This window comes from Halichoeres trimaculatus, unplaced genomic scaffold (assembly GCF_033239565.1).
Source record: "Halichoeres trimaculatus isolate MK-OKI-2021-1 unplaced genomic scaffold, fHalTri1.1 fHalTri1_scaffold_7, whole genome shotgun sequence".
Taxonomy (NCBI): domain Eukaryota; kingdom Metazoa; phylum Chordata; class Actinopteri; order Labriformes; family Labridae; genus Halichoeres; species Halichoeres trimaculatus.
Window position 1 is genome coordinate 16,747,521 of NW_027437185.1, and position 24,138 is coordinate 16,771,658.

At 42.1% G+C, this 24,138-nt stretch overlaps 1 protein-coding gene across 1 annotated transcript; it reads left to right on the forward strand.

The window, feature by feature from the left end:
- Positions 1 to 1,872: 1,872 nt before the first annotated feature.
- On the forward strand, positions 1,873 to 22,809 carry LOC141793238 (melatonin receptor type 1C-like). Its single transcript, XM_074673762.1, has 3 exons — positions 1,873 to 2,115; positions 2,196 to 2,439; positions 19,288 to 22,809. Exons 2-3 carry the CDS (start codon positions 2,244 to 2,246, stop codon positions 20,151 to 20,153), a joined length of 1,062 nt encoding a protein of 353 aa, XP_074529863.1. The 5' UTR covers positions 1,873 to 2,115; positions 2,196 to 2,243; the 3' UTR covers positions 20,154 to 22,809.
- The last annotated feature ends 1,329 nt before the right edge of the window (positions 22,810 to 24,138 follow it).

The following is a 24,138-nucleotide window of genomic DNA, read 5'->3' on the forward strand; positions in this document are numbered from 1 at the left end:
TTGGATCTTTTTTTCTTGCAAAACCTGATACGTAGTAAAAGCTAGAAATCATAAACCTGAACTTAGAGAACAGACTTCTTTATATTATTTGCAGCTGGTAGCTAGCAGCCTCCACCTGTCCACCCAAGCTGTTACGTTAATTTATATGAAAAACTTTGGGCCTTAAAAAAGGAAACAAATAAGTTTTAGCTTTACAATCTAATCACACAACTATTCATCTACTCATTTAATAAAGGACACATTCAATCCTAATGTAAAGTCTGGCATTTGAAGACAGTAGTCAATAGAGATTCCCTTCATTTGGAGCCACCCCCCAGTGGCTGCTTAATGTGTTGCAGTTTGAACCACACTAACTTGTACTTTGTGACTTCCTTTAGTAACTTTTGGTTATTTTGTTTAACTCAGGGAAATAATGAAAGTATGACGCAGACTTAACAGTGTGTTAATATTGTGTTAGGAGTGCTCTGGCAATGAGGCACCAGCATGTGTGGCACATTGGTTAGTTCTGTGGCCTCATGCATGAGGGTTGCAGTTTTGAAGCTGGTGTATCTTGGTGAGGTGTGAGGTGCTGTTTGCTCAAGTAAGACGCAGTCAGAAATAAATAAGCAATGTGAGGACTATCTGGAATCAGCAGTATTTTCTGGGTTAAAGATTTGGCTTCCCATGAACATAACTCACTGTTATTCAGATGTGACTTTTGCCCCATCACAGGGTTTGTTTGTTTCAGGGTTAGAGGAAGGGTTGGGTAAGGGTTTGCGCCTTGTAGGGTTAGGGTTAGGGTCAGGGTTGGGGTTTGTGTGTTTCATTTGTGTGCTAGAGGTAGGATAAGGGGAAACTTTAATTGGGAAACTCATGGAGCAGGAGTTAGAGGACAGAATCTCATAGGTACAAAATAAAACAGGAACAGGCAATTAATATTTTTGTTACTTTAAAAAGAGGATAAAAAGAAACAAAAGGAACACAGTAACAAAAGTCAAAATATTTTGCAGATAAGGTTTGAGGCTACAAAAATGACAGACAAAAAGACCCCAAAATGTGATTAAAACCATGTAATAAAGCCTGAAATTAAATAACTGGTCAATAATGTGACAAATGTACTGAGCCTAAAATGTAATAAAACAAACAATATAATAACTGGCCACAAAAAAGTTGCTACATTTTGGGTTTTATTACATTTTTTAAAATTAAATTGTTACATTTCAGGCTCTAACAGGGCCTAAAGAAGTATAACATTATAGGTAGCTTGATGGATTAAAGCAAACCTTAAACTGTTTGTTCCCAAAGTGGACGTCAGATTTTATTTTACATACACAGGAACCATTCTTTCTCAGTAAACAATCACAATCAACGTGAATGGGAAACTGTCAAAGCCTAAAGGGGTTTGGCCGGTTTGGAAGCCAACCTATGCCTTCATTTGAATTTATGACATTAAAATAAATTTTATTCCATGCATTTGCAACGTCAGGGTTGGACACACGACGGCGCTATTTCCATACACTTAAGTGTAGTTCCTTCATTTTCATGAAGACAGTCCGAGACATGCCAAGTTTCATAGACTTCTGTTGTAGACATTTAAAGTTAAATAAGCTACTGTTCTTCATTCCAGGCATCTAAATGCAGGCTTATTTTCAGGTTGATGTTCAGTGAGAGAGATACAGGCCTTCAGGTAAAAAAAAGAAAAAAGAAAAGAAAAAGAAGCATAGCAACGCTCATATTTCAGATATTTTTTACTCTGCTTCAGTCTACCTGCCTGGCTCGTGACAGTAATGAAGAAAAATGTAGTCTTCATTAAAGCCGCCAAAAGCCAACAGAGGACTCTGCCGCTGTGTGTGTGTGTGTGAGCCCCGTATCCTCGCATTTCCATTACGCACAGCCAGCAGAGCGCTCACATGCCTCCTGAACGAGCTCCACCGCGCGCAGGAAGCGCCTCGGTGACTCACGAGGACCTTACAGCGGACGACACATGAGCTGCAGGCATCTTTGTCACCTCCAAAATTAACCTTTTATATTTCCAGCGTGCGTTGAATCAATTACTCTGCCTATTATCATGTCATGGTTCGCGGCTCTCCCCCCGGGCGGAGGAGCAGGAGGAGGAGGAGGGGAAGGAGGGGTGAGGTAAGGTCCCTCAAAAAGTTCCAGACTCCATCCAGTGAAAACCCTTTGAAATTTTCAGGTCTGTATTGTTTTTTCCTCAGCTGGATATTGGAGTATCCCTACCAATGAGCCGCGCAGCCTGAGGGGAGATGGATTTGGAGGTGAAGGATGTGAACGGGTCGAGCTGTTTGTCCCAGAATGAGAGCGAGTGCGGACTGAGCGCGTCTCCAGCCGGAGTGTCCACTGCGCTGGCCAGCGTGCTGATCTTCACGATAGTGGTGGACATCCTGGGAAATTTCCTCGTCATTCTGTCTGTGCTCAGGAATAAAAAGCTCAGGAATGCAGGTGAGGGGTTAAAACACCCAGAATTGTGAGATTAAATGTTGAAAAGCTGCTGTCTTAGTCAACATGAGGCTGATTTTCTGTCTGAAACGCACTTGAAACAGAGTTGCTGGGGGTATTTGCTTTGAAATTGGGATATTATTTTAGAAATATTGTCTTTATGTGGTGAATTCCAGGCGGAAACATTCTGGTGTCAATGAGCTGCAGTGTGTGGGGTCCCCTGCTCTCTTCATTCATAACTAAATTATGTAATACAACATGCAGAGTGTGACCCTGGACAAACAGGCTGCTATCACTGCCGCTACACTCTCAGTGTGTTGCCTTGCCTGTCTGCTTTCATATTTCTATATAAATAACAACTCCCCCTCTTTTCCATCTGGTTCTCTCCCTGGTCCTCCATCCTCAGATTAATCAGGAGGAGGCAGCCAAGGTGACAGACAAGCTGTTGTATGGCTTTGGTGTCCTTTGGGATGGGTTTAATGTTAGAATCAACCTCATTTTTCCTTGTGTTACATCTAAAGGCAGCAGGAAGATATTTGTAATGTCACCTGGATGCCGTTTGTCTTAGTTGAAGAACATGGTATCATCACTCAACAGAGCCACTTCACCCTGGAGCCTTTGATAAATGAGCCACAGTGTCAGAAGAAACCTGTGCTTTTTATTCTGTTACCATGCACGGGATGACTTTAGATTGAGTAAATGATGCAATGCTAGATAAAACCTGATGGAGTGTTTTATTTTTGTTATTTGTGTTCCATGTAGAGAGGGCAAACTTGACTTGCGGTTGAGAGCACGAGATGGTCTCAAGATTCCCTCTAACCCAAATTTTTTTAATGTTAGTTCGTCTATTTTCCCTTTGTAATTGTAATAACCAAAGGGACCCTTATTTTAACCATCTTGTGTGTGCCAAGGTTTTATTTTTAACAGCATCGCCTGTCAGCATCATCTTGTGGAAACTAAAAGTGGCCAACACTGTATCACTCCCCAGTAAACACAGAGTACACTTGTGTTGCTCATAAAAGGGGTGGTGAAGTGATTCCACCTAAGTTAAAAGTGAAGCTTTGTCACTTCTGGAAGGAGGAATTGTTTTTAGATTCCCACATTTATACAGATGAAGAGTTGAACTCAACGTCAGAAATTTGACGTAATCTGACCTAGTTGGACAGACTCCTGTGTGCGTTTTTTTTTTTTTTTTTTTTTTTTTTACAAACCCTTTATATGAAGGTAAGTGAGTTTATTAACTACTAAACTAAAGGTTTCTATGTCACAGGTAGACATCTAAATAGTTAATCACATTTACTACCAGCAGTAAACACACCACAGTGCAAAGCGATAAGTCTTAGTATAAAGCTCCTGTGATGATTGTAGTTTTGTGTTGGTTTGTGTGTCCCCTGTAAATAAGATGCTTCAACTTGCCTTTCACTTTGAGTTATATTTTAAAAATACCCTAACTAATTTTAATTTCCACATATACATCCAGGGGTATGTCCGAAAGGGTGTCACAGGCACATTTGGCAACCCCAAAATCCTAAACTTGAGTCAGTCCACCTTTTTTTACTGACTGCTTGGGGCCTTGTTTGTGTTTAAATACAACACATTTCCATCAAAAATTATAATCAAACTCCATCACATTGTTTATCTCTCTAAAATTGATCTTTTTGCATTCTTTAGCACTCTTAAGCACCAGAGGTTGCATGTTTTTGTTATTAATCATTATTCATATAGCGCACAATCATAACAAAACATTTACAGGTCTATACCAAGAAGAAACATCTGTTTATAAAAAATGAAGACCATATAAAAGCAGTTCTTTGAGAGTCTGCTTGATATCGGAAACCACATGCACATCAAGTAAAAAGAAAGACTTATACGACATTTGAAAAAAATTAAATATATATTTACTGCCTGTGTTTCTGTCTTGAAAACAATTTTTGTAGTGATGGTGGACACTGAAGCCTAACTGTCAGACAGAAAAAGAACAGAAGAGCAGAAGAAAGCTGAACAGGAGAGTGATACAGCCCGAGCCAAAGGCTAACACAGGGGCTAAACTGTTTGTGATAATGTCCATTCCAACCCACATGCAGCAGTTATTCTGCAGTGGTCTGTTCAAACTTGAGAGTCTATTAATAAAATGAAGAGTGAGGTTAACTTATCTCTGATTGGTAGATGACTGGCAGGACATAACGAGGATTTACTGACGTCACACATTACGGACATGTCTTAGAGCATCGGGCTGCCAGCTGCGCCATTATACCCGGCAACTAGTTTAGTTAAGTTTATTTCAGTCACTTTGAACATAAAACTGATACACACAATAAAGTGAAAATGAACAAATCTTGTGTTAATGCTATTTCTGCATCAACACCAGCAACTAACCTACAGTACTAACTTATGTTTGCTTGAAGTTACGTTTCAAACCTTAGCGCTATGTAACTGTGCTGATATGTACATCGCCTCGATGCTTCTGTCTTAAACAAAGAAACGAATACACATGTTGCTAAAAGTCACATCTTCACGACAGTGTGTGTGAGACTCCGGGCCAGACGATAGGTGGCGAGGCATTCCAAGTAAAACAGATCCTCATCATAACATCTGTAAGACCAGGAGGATTTGTTGTGACCCTTTAGCGATACTTTTTCAGTAAAAAACACAGATATTTTACATTCACTCAGTGGGGACAGAAAGCTAAATTAATGCTACTCAGTCCTCTGTGTGTAGTCTGTACACCCCCGAGACTCATCATCCCTCTTAGCTGAGGAAAATATAAACAGTGTGTTTCAGTGGCCTGTAGTTGACCTCTATGACATTATGAGCATTTAAAAAATGTTAATCTAATTGTGGATAGTTTGTTTGCTGTGTTAAGTCAAAAAAGAGAAAACAGTATTAAATTTATTCTGCTAGCTAAAAACTACTCACTGAAGCTTTAACATGTGAACATTTTATGATTTCAGTACGAACTGAGGCAGAGAACATTGTGCGTAGAGTCTAACTGGATTTCAAATTGAATAATTGATCCATATACCAGTGATTTTTCCAATCCCCCAACAAATGCTTTGATTAGTCTTATCTTGAGTTACAAATTGTGTCTGTTGAAGTCCGTTTCCTTCCATAGAAAGCTGATTGTATCTCTGTATTATCCTGTTTGTTGTCTCCCATGTAAGAACCATAAAAGCAGAGGAGTAATCCACTTCTCCTGTCAAGTCCAGAAGATTTCAAAAGAAACTGATATTGACCCTCTTCCATGCTCCTTTTTCTTTCTTTTTTTTTCTTCTTTTGCTTGGTCCTGAAGCAAATGCTATTATTAGTCTTATCTTCTGGTTGAAAATTGTGTGTGTGTTGTTCATTTCCATCCATGAAGCGTTGATCATATCTGAGTCTGTTTATTGTGTGGCATGGAAGAAAATACAGTAAAGAAACAGAAAAAAGCACAAGAAGAAGTCACAGGATGGTTTCAGTGATAAATTAGGGTTTGTGACATAACAGGCAGTTCTAACACAAAAAGTGGTGAGGGCATGTTTTATTCTCCTGATTCATAAATATTGAAAAAAGCACACTTCCTCTGCAAAAATAACTCAGCCGTAAACAAAGAGATTTAGTGTATGAAATGTCTCCTGGGATGGAAAGATCTCAGAAGTTGTAGTTTTGATGTTGCAGCAGGATACCAAGCATTGTGCACCATTATTTTTTTTTTTTTTATTTTTTTATTTTTTTTTTCTATTTTTTTTCCCCTTGTCCTGTTCAGCGTCACGACAACAGAATTATGGTCTGGCTGCCGTATTGTGCAGAACACATTTGCTTTTCCAAAGGGAGCCGTTAATGTATAGAGCTGCCCTTGAGTGTTAAAATAATACTCTTTATTAGTGTTTGTTTTTTTTTTTTTTTTTTTTTAAATTATATATTTATATTTTATACATAAATACACATACATATATATACATACACACACACATACGTATGTATGCACATACATATACATACGCATACATGTATCCATACAGTTTCCCTCCCGTATATTGCCAAGTTTGAAGATTACTGCTTAACCAGAACAAGGTGATATCAGGAAAGAAACAGTGAAAAAGGAAAAGATTGTAGAGAAGAGACTAGACAGGGGGGGAGAGAGAGACAACAAAACAACAGTAGAGAACAACCACAACAACTGAACAGATGACTACAGACAGGAGAAACAAATAACCAGCTACTGAGCCTGAAAGGAGACAGTATCCTGGGGTCTTTGAAGTCATAATCACAAGAAGAACCTGGAGAGATGAACTGGAGAAATCATGAGTAGCAGTGAGCACAACAATGACAATTGCAAAGAGGTACATATACGTATATAGATCTATACACAGACTCATATACTCACCTACACATATAGGGCTACAGGTGGCAGTATAGAAAATTGGGTTTGATTTGGGTCAGGTGATCATGCCAAGGAGTGATCATGCAGATGTGGCCCCGCTGCTCCCAGAGGCCAGACATGCACTGAGATAGCCCTCATCCCCGGGCGTCCCGCAGCCACAACAGAGCACAGGTCCCAGACAGACCACCATGGAGACAGCAGCACGCCAATCCAGGAGGAGGCAAGGGGGGAGCGTCCCGGGAAGGCTAGAGGCAGGCCCCCGACACTGCAGAGGGAGGACCCCAGGGGCCAGGGACTGAGGTCTGCAGGCCCCGCTAGACGCAGGGCCCCCGATCGAGTGCAGGGGGTAAGACCAGGGGTCACCTGTGCCCAAGGGCCACTCACCCCCGAGGATGGGGGGTTCGGCCAGGCACCCGGGAGGACGGACCCAGCCCAGGCCACCACCTATCACGAGTCGGTGCCGGCCCCCAGCGCACCCGGTCAGACACCAGAGACCACAGAAGTCCTCTCCCCAGAAACCCAGTATCCCCCGTACACAGCCTACTGTCCCAACCCACCCCTATCCCCCTCTCATCTTTATCACAGCTCACCAGCCCTCCACCGTGGACCCTGACACCCGCACATAAACATTCTGTCCATCCATACCCATACGTTCACACAACAGCACAACAACACCACAGCACCACAAGACGACCACACAACAATATCACAACACGGCATATATATATATATATATATATATATATATATATATATATATATATATATATATATATATATATATATACACATACATATATACATACACACATACATACATATACATACATACACATACATACACATATACATACATACACACACATACACATACATACATACACACATACATATACACACACACATACACATACATACATATATTCATACATATATAAATAATTTTAAAAAGAGGATTAAATAAATAAATAAATAAGTAAATAAGTAAATAAGTAGATATAAAGCCATGGGCATCCTCCGGGGCGCCGCGGGACCCCTGCTGTGCCACTCGCCCAGAACCCAAGGCAGCGGATCCCCTTTTTACCCCATGCCCCAGGGGGCATGGTAGAAACAGGGGTGTGAGAAGAGCCCCCTGCCCTACCTCCCCCGCTCTGTAGTGTGTGGATGTTTGTGATCCTAATGCAGTTTAAAAAGAAAAGTTAAAATTGGGGAGTGGACGGCCTCGTAGCTCATGGGGCAGTGCCCTTCAGGTGGTTAGCTCAAAGTGCCCTGCCTACCATATACCACTTGGCCCACCCCAAGGGTCTCTGTGTGTGTTGTGTAGAGTAGTTGGTATCATGTAGGGATGTCTAAGTGTAAGTAAAATTGAGGCGCAAGTCTTATCAGGGTGTAGCAGAAGTGGTCCCTAAGGACCTCTACCACCGCACCTGACGAACGTGCACCTCAAGGTCCTAAGTGTGTGGATGCTCTAGATGAGCGGGGGAGTGAGGGCTGTGGGGCAAAGTAAGACCAGAGAGGAGAAAGCTCCCCTCTGGAGGGTGAGCCGCCCTATTGGCAGCAATAGGCACCCCTGTTCCCCGGGGCCCACCGGGGCAGGGGGGGCCCAGGATCCGCCAGACTCAGAGCACCGGGCCGTGGCAGCCAGAGGGTCAAGGACACCCCGGACCACCCTGGCCCATTGTATATTAGAGAGATATATACTATTATATAGTAATATATAAATAATAATAGAAATAATAATAATAAAAATAATTATGGTAATAATAATAACAATAATAATAACAATAATAATAATAATATTATTCCATTGTTTAGAAAAATTCACACACGTACATAAACACAGACCTGCACACACACACATCTGAACGTACCCCCATCTGCCCACAAGCACACACAACACACACACACACACACACACACACACACACACACACACACACACACACACAGTACACACACACACACACACACACATACACACACACACACACAGTGGGGGCTGGTTAACCCTCTGGCCTGTTAACCCCCTCACCCCTCCCACTTAGGCCTCCATGGTCTCTAGAGCAGGGACCGGACGCCAGAGGCAAGCCCCGACCCGTCCCCATGGAGGCGAGCCCGGGCAGGCCCATGCCCCCCTGGCCCGGGCCGCCCCCCTCCCCAGGACAGAGAGCAGCCCTCAGGCACCAGGGCCCACAGCCCACCTCCCAGCACACGTCAGGGGTAACCCAGCTGTCCAGCCTGGTGCCGGCAGCCCGCGTCCAAGGCCCACTGTCAGCCCCCACTCACCGCTGCCAGGACAGCCCCAACCCTCCCAAACCCCCCGGCCACCCCCACCCACCACCCCCCCCCAGCCAGACCCACCGCTGCCCCCACGACAGACAGCCCAGCCCGGCACCCCATGGGACCACCAGAAGCCCGGGGAATCCCAGCCCTCCCAGCACCTGTCCAACCACCAGTAGACGCGGAATCCCTGCCTATCACCTGCCTAAGTGATGGAGCTAATCACAGGGGACCAGAGAGTGTAAACATCTTCCGATTTGTGCTTAGAGGAGGAGGCAGACATTATTTCATTGCTGATGTAGTCTAATAGAAGGTTCTTAAACTGATTGGTGGACAGATTTTTTTTGCTTTTCCAATTCAAGAGGATTGTTTTCTTTGCGATGCATAGGGCAGTGAGGACCAAATATGCAGAGTTATAGTTCAGAAAGGTGTCATCCAGGTCCCCAAGAAGGCATAGTCTGGGGCATACAGGGATATTACACTTAAACCATGTGGAAAGGTCTTCACACACCCGGAGCCAAAAGTTCTGAACAGGTGTACAGGACCATACAGCATGTAAATAATCATCAGGTGCGTTACTGGTGCAGTGTGAGCAAATGTTTGATTTTGTTAGACCCATCTTGAACATCCTGTGTCCTGTGTAATGGATTCTGTGGATAATTTTGTATTGTATAAGTTGTAAACTTGAGTTTTTAGTCATTTTAAATGTGTTTGAACATATTTGCGACCAGTTGTCATTACTGAGACTAGCAGATAAATCTGTTTCCCACCTTATTGTTGGGAGTGAGATGGAATCCTCTATCTTGACTAGTTGTCTGTATATCTTTGATAACAGTTTTGGGGCACTAAGATTAATAAATTCAGCAACCCCAACAGGAAGTTGTAAATCCAGCTGGTCAGAATTATATTTCTTGCTAATTATGGATTTCATTTGTTGGTACTCTAGGAATTTGGCGCTACTGATTTCATATTGTTTAGTGAGTATGTCAAATGATATGAAGTTTCTGTTTTGAATGATATGTTCAAAATGTTTAATACCTTTAATATTCCACTGGGTAAAGTTGATCATTTTCTTATTTTGTAGGATGTCAGGGTTGTTCCAGATGGGTGTAAACTTACACGGAATGATTGAAGACTTGGTTAATTTAAGGAACTCCCACCAGGCTGTAAGAGTGGAATTAATGTTGATTTTTTTGTAACATTTATGATGTCTAACGGTTGAGCTGATAAATGGCAGATTAGAAATTATTAGGTCATCACATAGTGCTTGCTCTACATCAAGCCATGGTTCATCTAGTTGGCTGGGATTCAGCCATTTTGAGATATATTGCAATCTGTTTGCTAGGAAATAGAGTTGAAAATAGGGCAAATCCAAGCCACCGTTGTTTTTAGTCTTTTGTAGAGTTCTTAAGCTGATACGTGGAGGTTTGGCTTTCCAGAGGAACTTATTGATGACTGAGTCTAACGATTTAAACCAGGCGGAAAGGGGTTTGGTGGGGATCATTGAGAACAGATAGTTGACTCTAGGTAGAACCATCATTTTTATGGTGGCAACTCTCCCCATGAGTGATATGGGTAAGGATGTCCACCGTATGAGGTCATCCTCTATTGTTTTAAGAAGCTGGACATGATTTAGTTTTATTAGTTCAGAAAGACAGGGGGAAATGTTTATTCCTAAGTATTTAATATTCCCCAAATTTAGATCAATATCCTGATTATTCTGGAAAGTACAGTTGATGGGGAGAACAGTAGTTTTTGACCAATTTATGGAGTAATCAGAAATTGATGAAAATTTCTTAATGAGTGTGATTGTATGAGCAAGAGACGTTTGTGAGTTCTGGAGGAAAAGTAATACATCATCAGCATAAAGACTTGTCTTGTGTTCTATTCTTTTACCGTGAATACCTTTAATGTCTTTGTTTTGTCTGATACTAGCTGCTAAAGGTTCAATAAAGATAGCAAAAAGTGAGGGAGAGAGTGGGCAGCCCTGTCTAGTACCCCTTTGCAGATTGAAGCTTGGGGAAGTTTGATCGTTTGTCCTGACGCATGCATTTGGGTCATTATATAAAATCTTCAACCAATCAGTAAAGGATGGGCCGAATCCAAATTTGTTCAATGTTGCAAATAAGAACTTCCAGTTGACTCTGTCAAATGCTTTTTCTGCATCTAAAGAGATGAATATGGATTCTAGATTGTGTGTGGTGGCATAATCAATCAGATTTATTAGTCTGCGCGTATTAGTGGAAGAATGTCTACCCTTTATGAAGCCTGTTTGGTCAGGATGTATGATGAGAGGAGTAACTGATTCTAATCTTCTGGCGAGGGCTTTGCAGATTATTTTGAGGTCGGTGTTTATTAACGATATTGGCCGGTAACTGGACGGGAGTGTGGGGTCTTTCCCTGGTTTTAGAAGTAGGGTAATGTTTGCGGAATTCATGTTTTTAGGTATTTTACCTTTTCCCTTGATCTCTAAGACCATTTTGTAAAATGTAGGTCCCAGCATGGTCCAGAATGCCTTATAAAATTCTGCAGGAAAACCATCTGGACCTGGGGCTTTATTACTGGGCATGTCTTGTAGTGCTTTATAGAGTTCTTCTGTTGTGAGGGGAGAGTCCAGAGCCATTCCCTGTTGCGGTTGCAGTTTTGGGAGGTTAATATTGCTCAGAAATTCTTTGATACTGCTGTCGGGCGGGTCAATTTGTGATGAATAAAGTGTCTCATAAAAGTCCCTAAAGATGTGATTGATTCTGTCAGGGTCATGGGTGATATTTCCAGCTGAATCTTTAACAGAGTTGATCATTGCTTTTTCTTTTTTTGTCTTCAATTGATTAGCTAGGTATCTACCAGATTTGTTACTATGTTCAAAGTTCTCCAAGCGTAGTCTTTGGAGCATAAACTGAGTTTTCTTTTCAATTATTTCATTCAACTCAAGTTTAGCCTTCCTAATACTGTTCAGTGTTTGCTCGTTGGGGGATGCTCTGTAAACTTCTTCTAGTGATTTGATTCTCAGCTCCAATTCAGTTGTCCGCTGCTTCTCTTCCTTTATCTTGTGTGACGAGAATGAGATTATTTTTCCTCGCATTACTGCCTTTCCTGCTTCCCAGAGGACACAGGCTGAGGTCTCTGGTAGGTCATTATTTTCTAAATATAAAGACCATTCCTTTTCAAAGTAGCTGACAAAATTAGGGTCTTTAAGTAATGATGAATTAAATCTCCAGCTTCTTGTTGGTGGTTTTATTTTCTTATCATTTAGAGTCAGTGAGACTGGTGCGTGATCACTGATGGTGATGGGATGAACACTAGTTTCTAATATATCGCTCATTTTTGAGTTGTTAACTAAAAAGAAATCTATTCTGGAGTATGAGTGGTGCACTGATGAAAAATATGTGTATTCTTTAAGAGTGGGGTGGAGTGAACGCCAGGCATCGCAAAGCCCAAAATCCTCCATGTATTGTTTAACAACCTTAGTGGACTGCCAGAGCCGATGGTTCCCTGTTGCACTCAGCCTGTCCATTCCTGAGTCCAAGGCCATGTTGAAGTCTCCTCCTATGATGAGCGTGTTATCTAAGTGGTCATAGAGTGAAGTGAACAGGGAGTGAAAAAAAGAGGGGTCGTCAACATTTGGCCCATATATGTTAGCAATGCATAGCTTCATACTTTGGATAGTTAATGTGATAATTAAAAATCTGCCTTCTGGGTCAGTAATTGTGTTTTCCACATTGAAGTTTACCCTTCTGTTTATTAGTATGGCTACACCTCTTTGTCTGGAATTGAGACAGGCTGAATACACATGAGGAAACTGTGCAGTGGAGAGTGAACCCACTGTTGTCTCTGATAAATGAGTCTCTTGTAGCAAAACAATGTCTGCCTGTAGATCTTTCAATTTATTAAATATTTTTAGCCTCTTTTCCCTGGAACCAGCTCCACGTATATTCCATGAAATAAACCTGAGTGGTGTCATGTCTCGGCTAGCAGAGTAAGTCAACTAGGAAAACTATGTGTATGTGTGCAAGCAGTTATATATGTATGTGTGTGCCTGTATGCATGCATCTTTGTGATCATGCATTTTACACTCATGTACGTATGTGTACCAGTGAAATCCCCTGTGTGATGATTCTGTATCTGTTTATGTGCATTAAATCCACATGCTGTGAGTGTGTTTTTGTGCATGGTGAGTGTTGATATGTGGCCACATGCTGTTTGAAGTGCAGAGGTGCTATAAGTGACATGTTTTTGGTTGTACTTGTCTAAGACCCAGCTGTTATTGCAGCATAAAATAATAAAATTCGTAATATTCATGTTGCAGTTAGTTGTGGAGGGGAGAAAAGGAGAGAGAAAAAAGGGAAAAACAAGGAGAATAGGGGAAGGAAAAAAACATAGACAACGCAAACAATCGAATAGAAAAAACATCAAAAGAAACAACAAAAAAATAATCGTGATAATAATAAAAATAAACCCACACCTGGAGACTAGCAGTGAGCATTCTATTATCTGTTACTGGTTACTTAGTATGTTAATTATGTTTATTTTGTTAATGAGTGGTGAGTAGTGTTATTTACCTGACGTTAATACAGCCAAGGAGTGATACCTGGATCGCGATAAAGTTGGTTGTTCACAAACAGCTTGTCAACAGAAATTACAGCTCGGGCGCCTCCTTCCATGAACCTCCGCCTGATTGGGAACAGGACCTTGCGTCTCTCCAGGATCTCTTTAGGGAACTGGTCGTTGACGCTGAAGTCCGTCCCTCTCAGCTCCCTGCCCCGGCTCTTAACCTGTTCTTTCTGTTTGAAATTGACAAACTTAGCAACAATAGGTCTAGGTCTTTTTGAATCAGTCCTCTTACCTCCCAGACGGTGGACTCTGTGAAACGAGATTTTACTTGCGGTTTCCTCGGGAAGCTTCAGCTGTTTCCTGATAAAGGCTGTGATCGTAGCTTGTGCACCATTATTAACAGCATCTAAATGGTTAAAAATAAAGTCAGGGAAGCCTGCTGCTAAGGCAAAAGACTAAACCTGGTGATCACAACATGACGCTAATGAGAACATACAAATCAGGCAGCAGGATTAGGTCAGCAAGTGTTGAGAATAATGAGCTTTTAATTACACTTTGAAACACATTACATAACACGTGTGTTCCTGTGTGTGCCAGCCAAAAGCATTTCAGCTGGAAGTTTGGGAGCCGGAGAATTATCTGATTAACCAGTTTAGAAAAAAAACAACAAAAAACAAACACAGTCCACTGATCCCAAACAAGAAGGCAGGTTTGTTCAAATGTCCTCTCCAAGGACTCTAATTGGATGGACTGACAGGTTCCAGTCACACAAGAGCTCCTGCTGGTGTCAGCGTGTCCCTGATGGTCAGCATGTGTGAGCAGAAACATGAGACTCCTACAGCAGCTTAGAGCTGCTATTCCTATATTTCTTTTAAGTGTGTCCTCAAATGACTGAAATTGTTCCTGCTGTTCTCCACATGCAAACTCCTCCGTACTCCTAACAGGCTATTTATAGGTTTGGCTCACTTTGTTTGAATTTTTAATTGTACAGACAGTCTGAAAGGAAAGCACAGACTTAAATGAAGAACAGGTGTAGAGGATCTGTGCGCTGTAAAAATCAATTTTTGTGATGGATGGCAGTTTTGTAAAGGGCTGATAGGCACAGTATAATGCAATGACATCCTCTGGGCCCACAAACTGAGCTGTGAGTGATATATAGAGGAATAATTTGTGATTTACGGTCACTCAGATTACACTTGGAGGTAAATCTTTGCAGAATCTAGGGTCTGCTGAATACATCCCATCTCCACTCTCCCAACAACAGCAGCAGCAGGACCTTTTCACTCCGCTTCACTTCACTCAACCTGCACGCTGCCTCCGTGTATCCCTCAACCACTCAAGTCCCAAAAAACATGCTTGTGCACACGCTTGCTAGATTCTGGTACATCTCTCGAGCAGTATATTTCTTATTACGTAATACATTTGAGGAGAATCGGAGCAATATGTTCCCCTGTCACAGGTTTGCAGGTTCTCTCGAGTGTAAAAATGTGACAGGATCCGCGGAGGGAATCTTCAAAGGCTGAAGCGTGGCACTATAGGAGTGTCAATGGGCTGTAAACACTTGAGTTTCCCACTGAGGGTTGACCACACTAAAAATATACTCAGAAAATGCACTCATGTGGCAGAGAACGTGGAGAAGGAGGAGGAGGAGGAGGAGGAGAGGGACAGAGATGGAATACGGAAATAAGGGAAGATGAGTCTGACCGTGAGTTTGTTTCAGGGAAGCTGTGGGTCTAAGGATGATTGAATTTTTGTTAAGTCATGCGCTGCATCCCGTCAGTCAGTCTACAGTCATGAATAAAACCTGAAAACCAGAGTGTCCAGAGGGGGGTTAATTGAGTCAGCCGACTTGGTGAGTCAAACCAGAAGCCAATTTACATTGACAGCGCAGATCCTCGGGGAATATCACTTAGCACACTACATTAAACAAATCCTCTCTTCCCGACAACAAATAGCACATGACATCTCATTTTCACATGTTGGAAGGGTAATATCAGATTAGGATTATTGGATTCTCAACACACAGATTTGGTAAACGCACTTTTAAATTTACAGTCCTCCTGCTCCTTCCTCCCCCTGCAGGAGGCTGTTTCTTTGAATTATAATTCACCATCATCCTCATGCTTCCAGGACTGCATTTAAAGAGTGAAACTCTGTCAGACCAGACGCTGCTTGTGTCCCGATGGTCTGATTCCTCTCAGGGCCCAGTGAGTCTTACTCTCCCAGACATGGGGGATTCTGATTGGTGGATGGTGTTTGAGGATGACAGTGATGTTTTTGGCTGGGCTGCATCACTGAAAGATGTTAAACCGTGTTTATGAAGCAGTCACCACTTATACATCGATGCTAACACCCTTGTTCTTCCTGCTTATTTATGATGAGATGAACAATTGAAAGAAATTTTGTCTGATTTGGGACTTGTAGTAATAACTTTTACTGATTTTTTTATGTCAACCCTCCAAAGAGTTTGTATAAACTCATCTTTCCTCCTAAAAGGTGTGTAAATATAGCCGAGTGAATCCAAGCACAGTGTATCACGTTTCCGCGGTGAGTGATGGGATACAGACGGTGGGTTTGACACGGGAGCATAAGCCCTTGAGACTCACTCGAGCTCACAACCGTGCGAGTCGTCAGAGTGGAAATCCACTCAGCCGGTAGGCTTTTGTTTTTGTCTCTCGGTTTGTTTATCTCCTGCTCTCGCATCTTCATTATGTACCTATTCTTGCTCCGGCATAACTCCCTTTTTATTTCATGCATTGTTCTTTTTATGATCTGATTTAGATGTGGAGCAACTAGAGTGAAGCAATCTGCCATAAATATGCCCACACTGTGCAAAGAGCCTATTTTAATACTGAGGTATGCAGGTTTATGAGCAGGGAGGGGGGCGTGAGGCTGTTTCTGAGGAATATATTCCTGATATGTTGCAGCCTGGTGTGTGCTGCAAATTCTGGTGACAAATGTCATGTCAGTTTTGAGCTGTTTGCATCTGATTGGTGTTTTTTTTTTCTTGCCAAAAATGTTTCGTGACAGACAAATAATTCACAGGGGGTCCAATGGCTCTCAGAGGAAACTTGGCGTAAGATGCAGCTGAACTGATGCAACATTTCACTCATTTGACAGTTTCGTGACACTTAAGGATCACATCATTTCATAGCCAAAGTACTCAGAGAAGTTAAAGTCTGGGAGTCCGTTGTCCCCTGATGGTCTGAAACCAATCAGCATTCAGGTTTAGCTCCATCCTCCTCACACTTGTTGGTAATAATAGCTTTGAAAGATATCGGGACCACAACTCTATTCTGGTATCTGGGAGTGAGGACAGCTTTTTGTCTTTGCTTGTTTCTGCTAAAACAACATTATTTTTTGTCCTGTGGGCCAGATTTGAAGTGGATGAGGCCAGCCAGGTTGGTTAATCGAACAGCAGAGAGGTAATGGTTCGTCCAGTGTTTAAATAATGGATGCCAACAAAACAAAAGACAGTCATCTGGCTGCTGCTCAGCAATCCTCTCAGCAGTGTTTTAGCACTTACCTCATCCCCTCGACGATAAAAGGGGGGAGAGAGGGTTCAGCCAGAGTGAGCTACGAGGCTGCAACATGCCCTGTCCAGCCAGCGAACACGATAACACTGAGCCACATGTTGTCAGCGAGGAATCAAACCTCTGCACAATGACAAACGCACTCACAGCACCCACTGCGAGCATCGCAAATACAACCTGACAGATTTGCCCACTGAGCTGACTCGGGGATGGAGAACAAATGCTTTTATTTTTATCACGGCAGGCTTGAAGGGGGGACTCATGCTGTTTTAGAAACTTGGAAAATGTCATTTGCGGAGTACCTGCCAGGTCTGTGAAAAAATGTAAAACCCTCTTCATGTTTTCTTTAGAAATCAAAAAAGAAAAGTACAGAAAACTCTGAGGGCAGAAAATAAAATAACACATAGCTTTCGTTACACTTTTTTGTAATCTATCCTTTGAAGTCCTTTTTATGACCATGTTAAATGTACCACATTCGGCAGAGTGAATTAAAATTAGACCCGTTGCTAAACAACAAACTGTAGCTGTGTTGTCTCTGGGGCGCAGGGATTAAAACAAGCTTTGAATGTGGACATGTGTTTTAAATCCACTTCCATCAGATCTGCCAATCAACCCTGTTGTTTCAGCTGTTGACTGAGTGAGCAAGGGCCCCGTGCCTTCACTTTTCAAGTTGGGTTTGTGTCTTAAACAACTCAATGTCTGCCAAGAACTTTTGTTAAAATGAAGCACATTTTATGTGACTCCCTACATGTGATTCAGGCTGCCCAGAAAACACAAATAGTTCTGCTGAAACTGGTAATGGGGGACAGACTAAAAGATGGTCAAGGTTAAGGTGCTCAAGTGTTGAAATTTTATCACATCAAATCGTTCATCCTGTTGCTCTTTAACACATGAACAGCAAGTTACTGAGTAAAGAGTTTGATCTCTACAAAACTGGGTTATCTGTTTTCATTGCAGCCAATCACTTTGGCCAAATCTCCACCTCATCATTATGCGAAACTGTGATTCAATTGGCTTGACTTTATGCTCTTGTTATCGCTTTTGGAAAACATAACAATTGGTTATCGTATTTTGTCCTCCCTGCCAAGAACATCTGCCCTGTACCAAAATCAGATATTGTTTTCTATGATTCATTTTGTCTGGGGAGGTTTAGTGTAATGTTAGTATATTTTTGGATGTAATTTGACTCCAAAATCGCCCATGTCCTGAGTTTTAAACACTTAAGGCCAATGTCCAACCAGCTGTTTCCGGGAGCAATAAAGCTTTATAGTGGATGCTCATAAGCCCTTTATCAGGATGGATCTCTTGAATAAATGATGTTGACAGGGACTGAATGAGTGTTTCACCGATCATAATTTGGGGTCATGTGCAGGGAGACAATTCACGGTCACATCTTTTCAACAAGGCTAAAAGAAAAACAAGAAACTCTGTTAGTCTGCAGTTTTTCAATTGATACTTTTTTAGCTAGCTGCTGATATCCGTAGCCTAGCATAACCACAAGTAGCATGCCATGTACACATCAATGCTGTGGTCTATACCAAACCCAGTCACAGGTCCCTGACATCAGTGCTTAGGTCCAAGTTGAGTCCCAAGTCCTAAAAAATCCAGCTCCAATTTGGCTACATCACAAGTTCACACAGCCCTCAAGTCTGACCTCCTTCTTTTCCAAATCCACACGGTTGTTCAAACTGTTTTATACAGTGGAAGGTTTTAAGGGTACAAAGTGACAGCTAGGTCTGATATGACACATCCCGTTGTCCACATTAAAGTTTTCATCAATTTTTACCTGATGAAGGAGCTTTATGGAGGATCACCTGAAGGTATCAGTCCAAGAATGATTTCACTCTGAATCATAGTTATGATTTGTTGGCAGTGTTAGTTAATGATATTTATCGTCTGGGCACCATAAACAGCTATTTCAAGGCTCTCCATCTTGTAGCTGAGATATTTAAACCAGTGCAGAAATCTTACTTGTTGACACACCACCATCGCCATTCAGGGGGCCACTGTAAGGAATTATTTCAAGGAGTTTAATCGGTGGAACAGGAAGTGGAAATCTTCGTAATCTGTTTTTAAACCAGGTCAGGTCATGGTTTTGCCTTATCTAATCCTTTTATTTCTTTCCAGGCAACATCTTTGTGGTGAGTCTGTCAGTGGCAGACCTGGTGGTGGCTTTGTACCCCTACCCCCTGGTCCTGACCGCCATCTTTCACAATGATTGGACCATGGGTGACCTGCACTGCCAGGCGAGTGGCTTCATCATGGGCTTGAGCGTCATCGGCTCCATCTTCAACATCACGGCCATCGCCATCAACCGCTACTGCTACATCTGCCACAGCCTCCACTACGACCGATTGTACAGCCTGAGGAACACCTTTTGCTACCTGGGGCTCACCTGGCTGCTCACCGCCGTTGCCACAGTGCCGAACTTCTTTGTGGGATCCCTGCAGTATGACCCTCGTATCTACTCGTGCACGTTCGCACAGACAGTCAGCTCGTACTACACCATATCAGTGGTGGTTATTCACTTCCTGATCCCGCTGCTCGTGGTGTCTTACTGCTACATGAGGATATGGGTGCTGGTGATACAAGTGAAACATCGAGTAAAACCGGAGCAAAGGACCAAGCTAAAACCGAGCGATGTGAGGAACTTTCTGACTATGTTTATGGTGTTTGTGCTGTTTGCAGTATGCTGGGCTCCGCTTAACCTCATAGGCCTGGCTGTAGCTATAAACCCTGTGAAAGTAGCCCCAAACATACCTGAGTGGCTCTTTGTCACAAGCTACTTTATGGCGTACTTTAACAGCTGCCTCAACGCCATCATCTACGGACTTCTTAACCAAAACTTCCGCAAAGAATACAAGACAATCCTTCTTGCCCTTTGCATCCCACGTTTGCTCCTCATTGAGACATCCAGGTGTGCCACAGAGGGACTTAAAAGCAAGCCTTCACCTGCTGTAACAAATAATAATGTGGCAGAGATAAATGTATAATCCAATGTTGTATTGGAAAACTTAGATTAAGTTCTGTGGAGTCTCATGGTGGATGTGTGACATGTTGTTCATCCAGTGCCTTTTTCCAGTTGTACAGATGTAATTATGAGTACACTGCAGTGTGTCATGTTCCTCTCTGTCATGTCAGACTGTTCCCTTAGGTGGAAAGGGAAAAGTATCAGTGGTATCACAGGTACACTCTGTTCTTTTCTGTTTGCCTCCACGCATTCTCCTACAAACTGGTTTACATGGAGGCTGAAGAATATAATGTTCACTGAAACCCATTTGGGCCTTGGACAGAGCTCAGCAGTGAGAATAACTTTTTTCAGTCTTTGTTGAGATAAGCTGATATCATAAGCTATAAAAGAAGTGGATATGGCCAACCTGACATCACCGACAAGACCCCAGTCTGGCACGTTACCTTCCGTCTTTTTACTGCAGCCAAGCCATGTTTCCCCAAGAAGGGAGGCTATTTGTCATCTTGTGCTCTGATTGGTTGGCATCTGTTGAACTTTCCTTTGAGAGCTTCCTGTTGGAAAGCTCTTTAAACCTAAGGCAATTTACTTGACATTCCATACACAAGAGCAGAAAACAGCCTCTTTCTAATGCTCAAGTCCTGTTGTTTTGGCCCAAACCATGCTCTTTTATTGCACTATATGAAGTAGGCTGTATGAATGTGGTCTAAATGGAATGAGTCACATTCTCTCCTGCTAGGAAACGGTCAAAAACTCATCAATAAAGTTAGATCTCACACTAGACATAGACCATGGGCAGTATGATCATAATGCTGACTCAACGTAAGTCCTAGTTAGCAAAAATCTGGAGCAGAGGTGGGCAAACAACAACAAACACTCCACCTGTAAGTCGACTCTGCCGTGCCCTCTCATTCCTAGTCTTTATATCATCTTAGCTGATGGATTTTAAAACTTTAAAACATAACAAATGAGCTTCTTACCCAAACCTGCTCAGTTAAATATGTTTGGTTCTTCTGTAAAAATGTCCATTTATACCACAGACTGTATAATAAATGGACATACTCTCCATGATGTCACCGGTCTGTTTCAAAAACAGAGTTTTGGAGCATATTCTCCACAGACGTCAATTAGATTACAAATGTTTACTGCATTTATAGAGCAGTATAGTTATGTTTTTCAGCAGGGAGAGGCGGGGTCTGGCGGAGCTTGTCAGTCTGTATCAGGCTCGTACACTACTGTGGGTGAGAGCGGTGCTCTCTTTGGATGAAAACTCAGCATAGACATGAGGAGAAGATGTGAGATGACAGAGACACAGCGAGACGCTTCAACTCAAGGAAGTTCAGGCAGCTCACGCTCCAACTGAGGATGCGTCGCAGGTAATTCAGAGAGAAAATGACCTGAATGTGAGAAAAGATGACAGAGATCATGGAGAGGATCAACAGATGGAGCGCCCAAGATGAGCATGATCCAAAAAGAGTATGTTTTCTCTCTTTTTTAAAAAATCAAAAATAGGAAGTGAGACTGAGTGGAATTGACATAGTCATACAAAACAATATTTTTGGGTCTAAACTACAGAGTTAAAAAATCCAGCTCCGTATAGTGTGTGCTGTTAGAGAAGTGAGGTCTTCAGATGGGAGACATTTTTCATACCAGGCTGTAAACTTTACTTTGGGTGTGAAAATGGCTTAGTATGGGGTTTTTCATGCTTTAGGAGCCAGCCTCAAGCGGATGCTCAAGGAACTTCGGATTTTAGCACTTCCACATTGCCTCATTTTCTTAGGGCTGTATCACTCTATAACAAAGGGGCTAAACTGTTTGTGATAATGTTCAGTCCAACCCACAGTCAGCAGTTATTCTGCAGTGGTCTGTTCAAACTTGAGAGTCTATCAATAAAATGAAGAGTGAGGTTACGTTAGCTCTGCTTGGTAGATGACTGGCAGGACAAAACAAGGATTTACTACACATTATGGACTTGTCTTGGAGCACTGGGCTGTCAGCTACACAAATATAGACAGCTATTTAACTACTTACAAACTGACAGTGTTTGCTTGTTGTCATGTTAGCCTACAGATACATCAGAGCACCGGGCTAACATATAGCCGTAGCCGACTGCTACGTTTGCTTGATGTCACATTTGAAACCCTAGCGCCGCGTAACTGTACTGATACCTACCTTACCTAGTAAAAAGTTATCTTGATCAATTCCAAAACAAACTCACCTCGCTAAAAGTAATTTACGACAGTGTACAGAGACTCAGCAAGAGACATCCAAAACTCTGTTCAGAGATACACTGATAGAAATAGTTAGTGTGTCCCAAATCGCATACTTCCATACTGTGTACTCAAAATTTTCAAATTGAGTGTACTAAGCATACTACATACTCACTGGCTTAGTGCGCAAATTTTGAGGGTGTAGTGCCGACCCAAATCGCATACTGCCGAGCGCCGTACTTATCGGGAATGATGACATGATGTCGACCTCTTCTTCTTCTACGTCTAATTGTGACCGGCCTCCAGCGCGTTTCCGCCAAACACCGCCACTATTTGCCAGCAAATTTTCAAAGCCTTTTCAGTAGTATATTAAACACAGCTTATAACATGATCAGCGGTGTAGAGTTTATTAATGGGGGTCGGTGCAGCTGATTGAAGCTACCAAGAGAGCTACCAGGGCGCTGTGGCAGTTAAAATACATCCACAAATTAAATGTCTGAGTGGTGCTTCTGGTCATGTATTCACTGTGCAGGGTCTAACCCACTTATTATTATATTTACCTGGTTCACCGGGTAATGCTAGGGCCCCGGTAACTGTTAGCCCAATGAGCTTTGGCATTTGAGATAGCTGTTAGCTCAACTAGCATTAGCATAGCCCAGTGTTTCTCAATCCTGGTCCTGGGGACCCCCTGCCCTACACGTTTTAGATGTTACTTCACTCCAGCACACCTGATTCAAATGAATGGCTCGTTATCAGGCTCAAGCAGAGCTTGATGACAAGCTGATCATTTGAATCAGGTGTGTTGGAGTCGGGTAAAAAACATCAATAAGTTACATTTATACATTGCTGCCAGAGGATGAAATGAGTGCGTTAAGTGTCCACAGCTGCATACTCAAAATCTGGGCCGATTTGAGTACATCATCCTGGTACTTTTGCATACTCATTTCTCGCATACTATGCATACTGTTTTTCATTTTGACGCAGTATACTCAAAATTTTGAGTATTTGAGTATGGAAGTATGCGATTTGGGACGCACTAAGTGACTAGCTTGAAAAAAGGCTTAAACAAAACCTTCTTTCTGGAGAAGAAAACCAATTTAATCGAGTCTCTCTGAGTTCAACCAAAAAGGACAAACTCTTCTCAAGGAGCAGAACATCATAAAAACAACATATGATAGTAGCATTAACTCTGTTAAAGTTCTGCCAAACGACAACAACTAAAAAAAATCTGTTCCTGGTTCTAAATCAGAAGGAAATAATCCCCCCAAGTACAACTTGCTCTGTGTTTCAATGGGACTATGATTTGCAAATCCACTGTTATACTCTAATAAAGGAGACCAAAGGCATTTAATACACCATCTATTTCCATAAGGCAGCAGAGACCTGGAGGCCATGTCCACTTCTTTGATCGTGTATGGTTTATACCATCTGAATTGTTGCCTGCATGGTTGACGTCACAACATCATGCTCAGACAGTGACCAGCTTTGGCACAAATTCATTATAATGAAGTTGTGAACAACATAGCGAGACGAAATAAAGTTATTTCCTTTTGGCTGAGTGTGTTTGCTTTACAATGAATCATCTCAAATTCAAACTAAAGCCTTTATATTCAGTGCTTGGACTTAAGGCTCATGTTTAGGTTTTAGAGGATACGAATCTAAAATAGTTGAAATATTTCATCTTCAGCGTGAATTAATACCTCAGTCTGTTTCTTCAGCTTGGTATGCAGAGTGTTTTAATGTTGCTGCTTAACCTTTAGGTCTGTTTTCTGAGCGATAACAGATGCACAAAACTCACTG

Excerpts from the sequence above, each read along its gene's own strand:
- LOC141793238 (XM_074673762.1), top strand. The coding sequence starts at position 2,244 with ATGGATTTGGAGGTGAAGGATGTGAACGGGTCGAGCTGTTTGTCCCAG. Across the intron at positions 2,440-19,287 it reads TAAAAAGCTCAGGAATGCAG|GCAACATCTTTGTGGTGAGT; the intron begins GTGAGGGGTTAA and ends ATTTCTTTCCAG.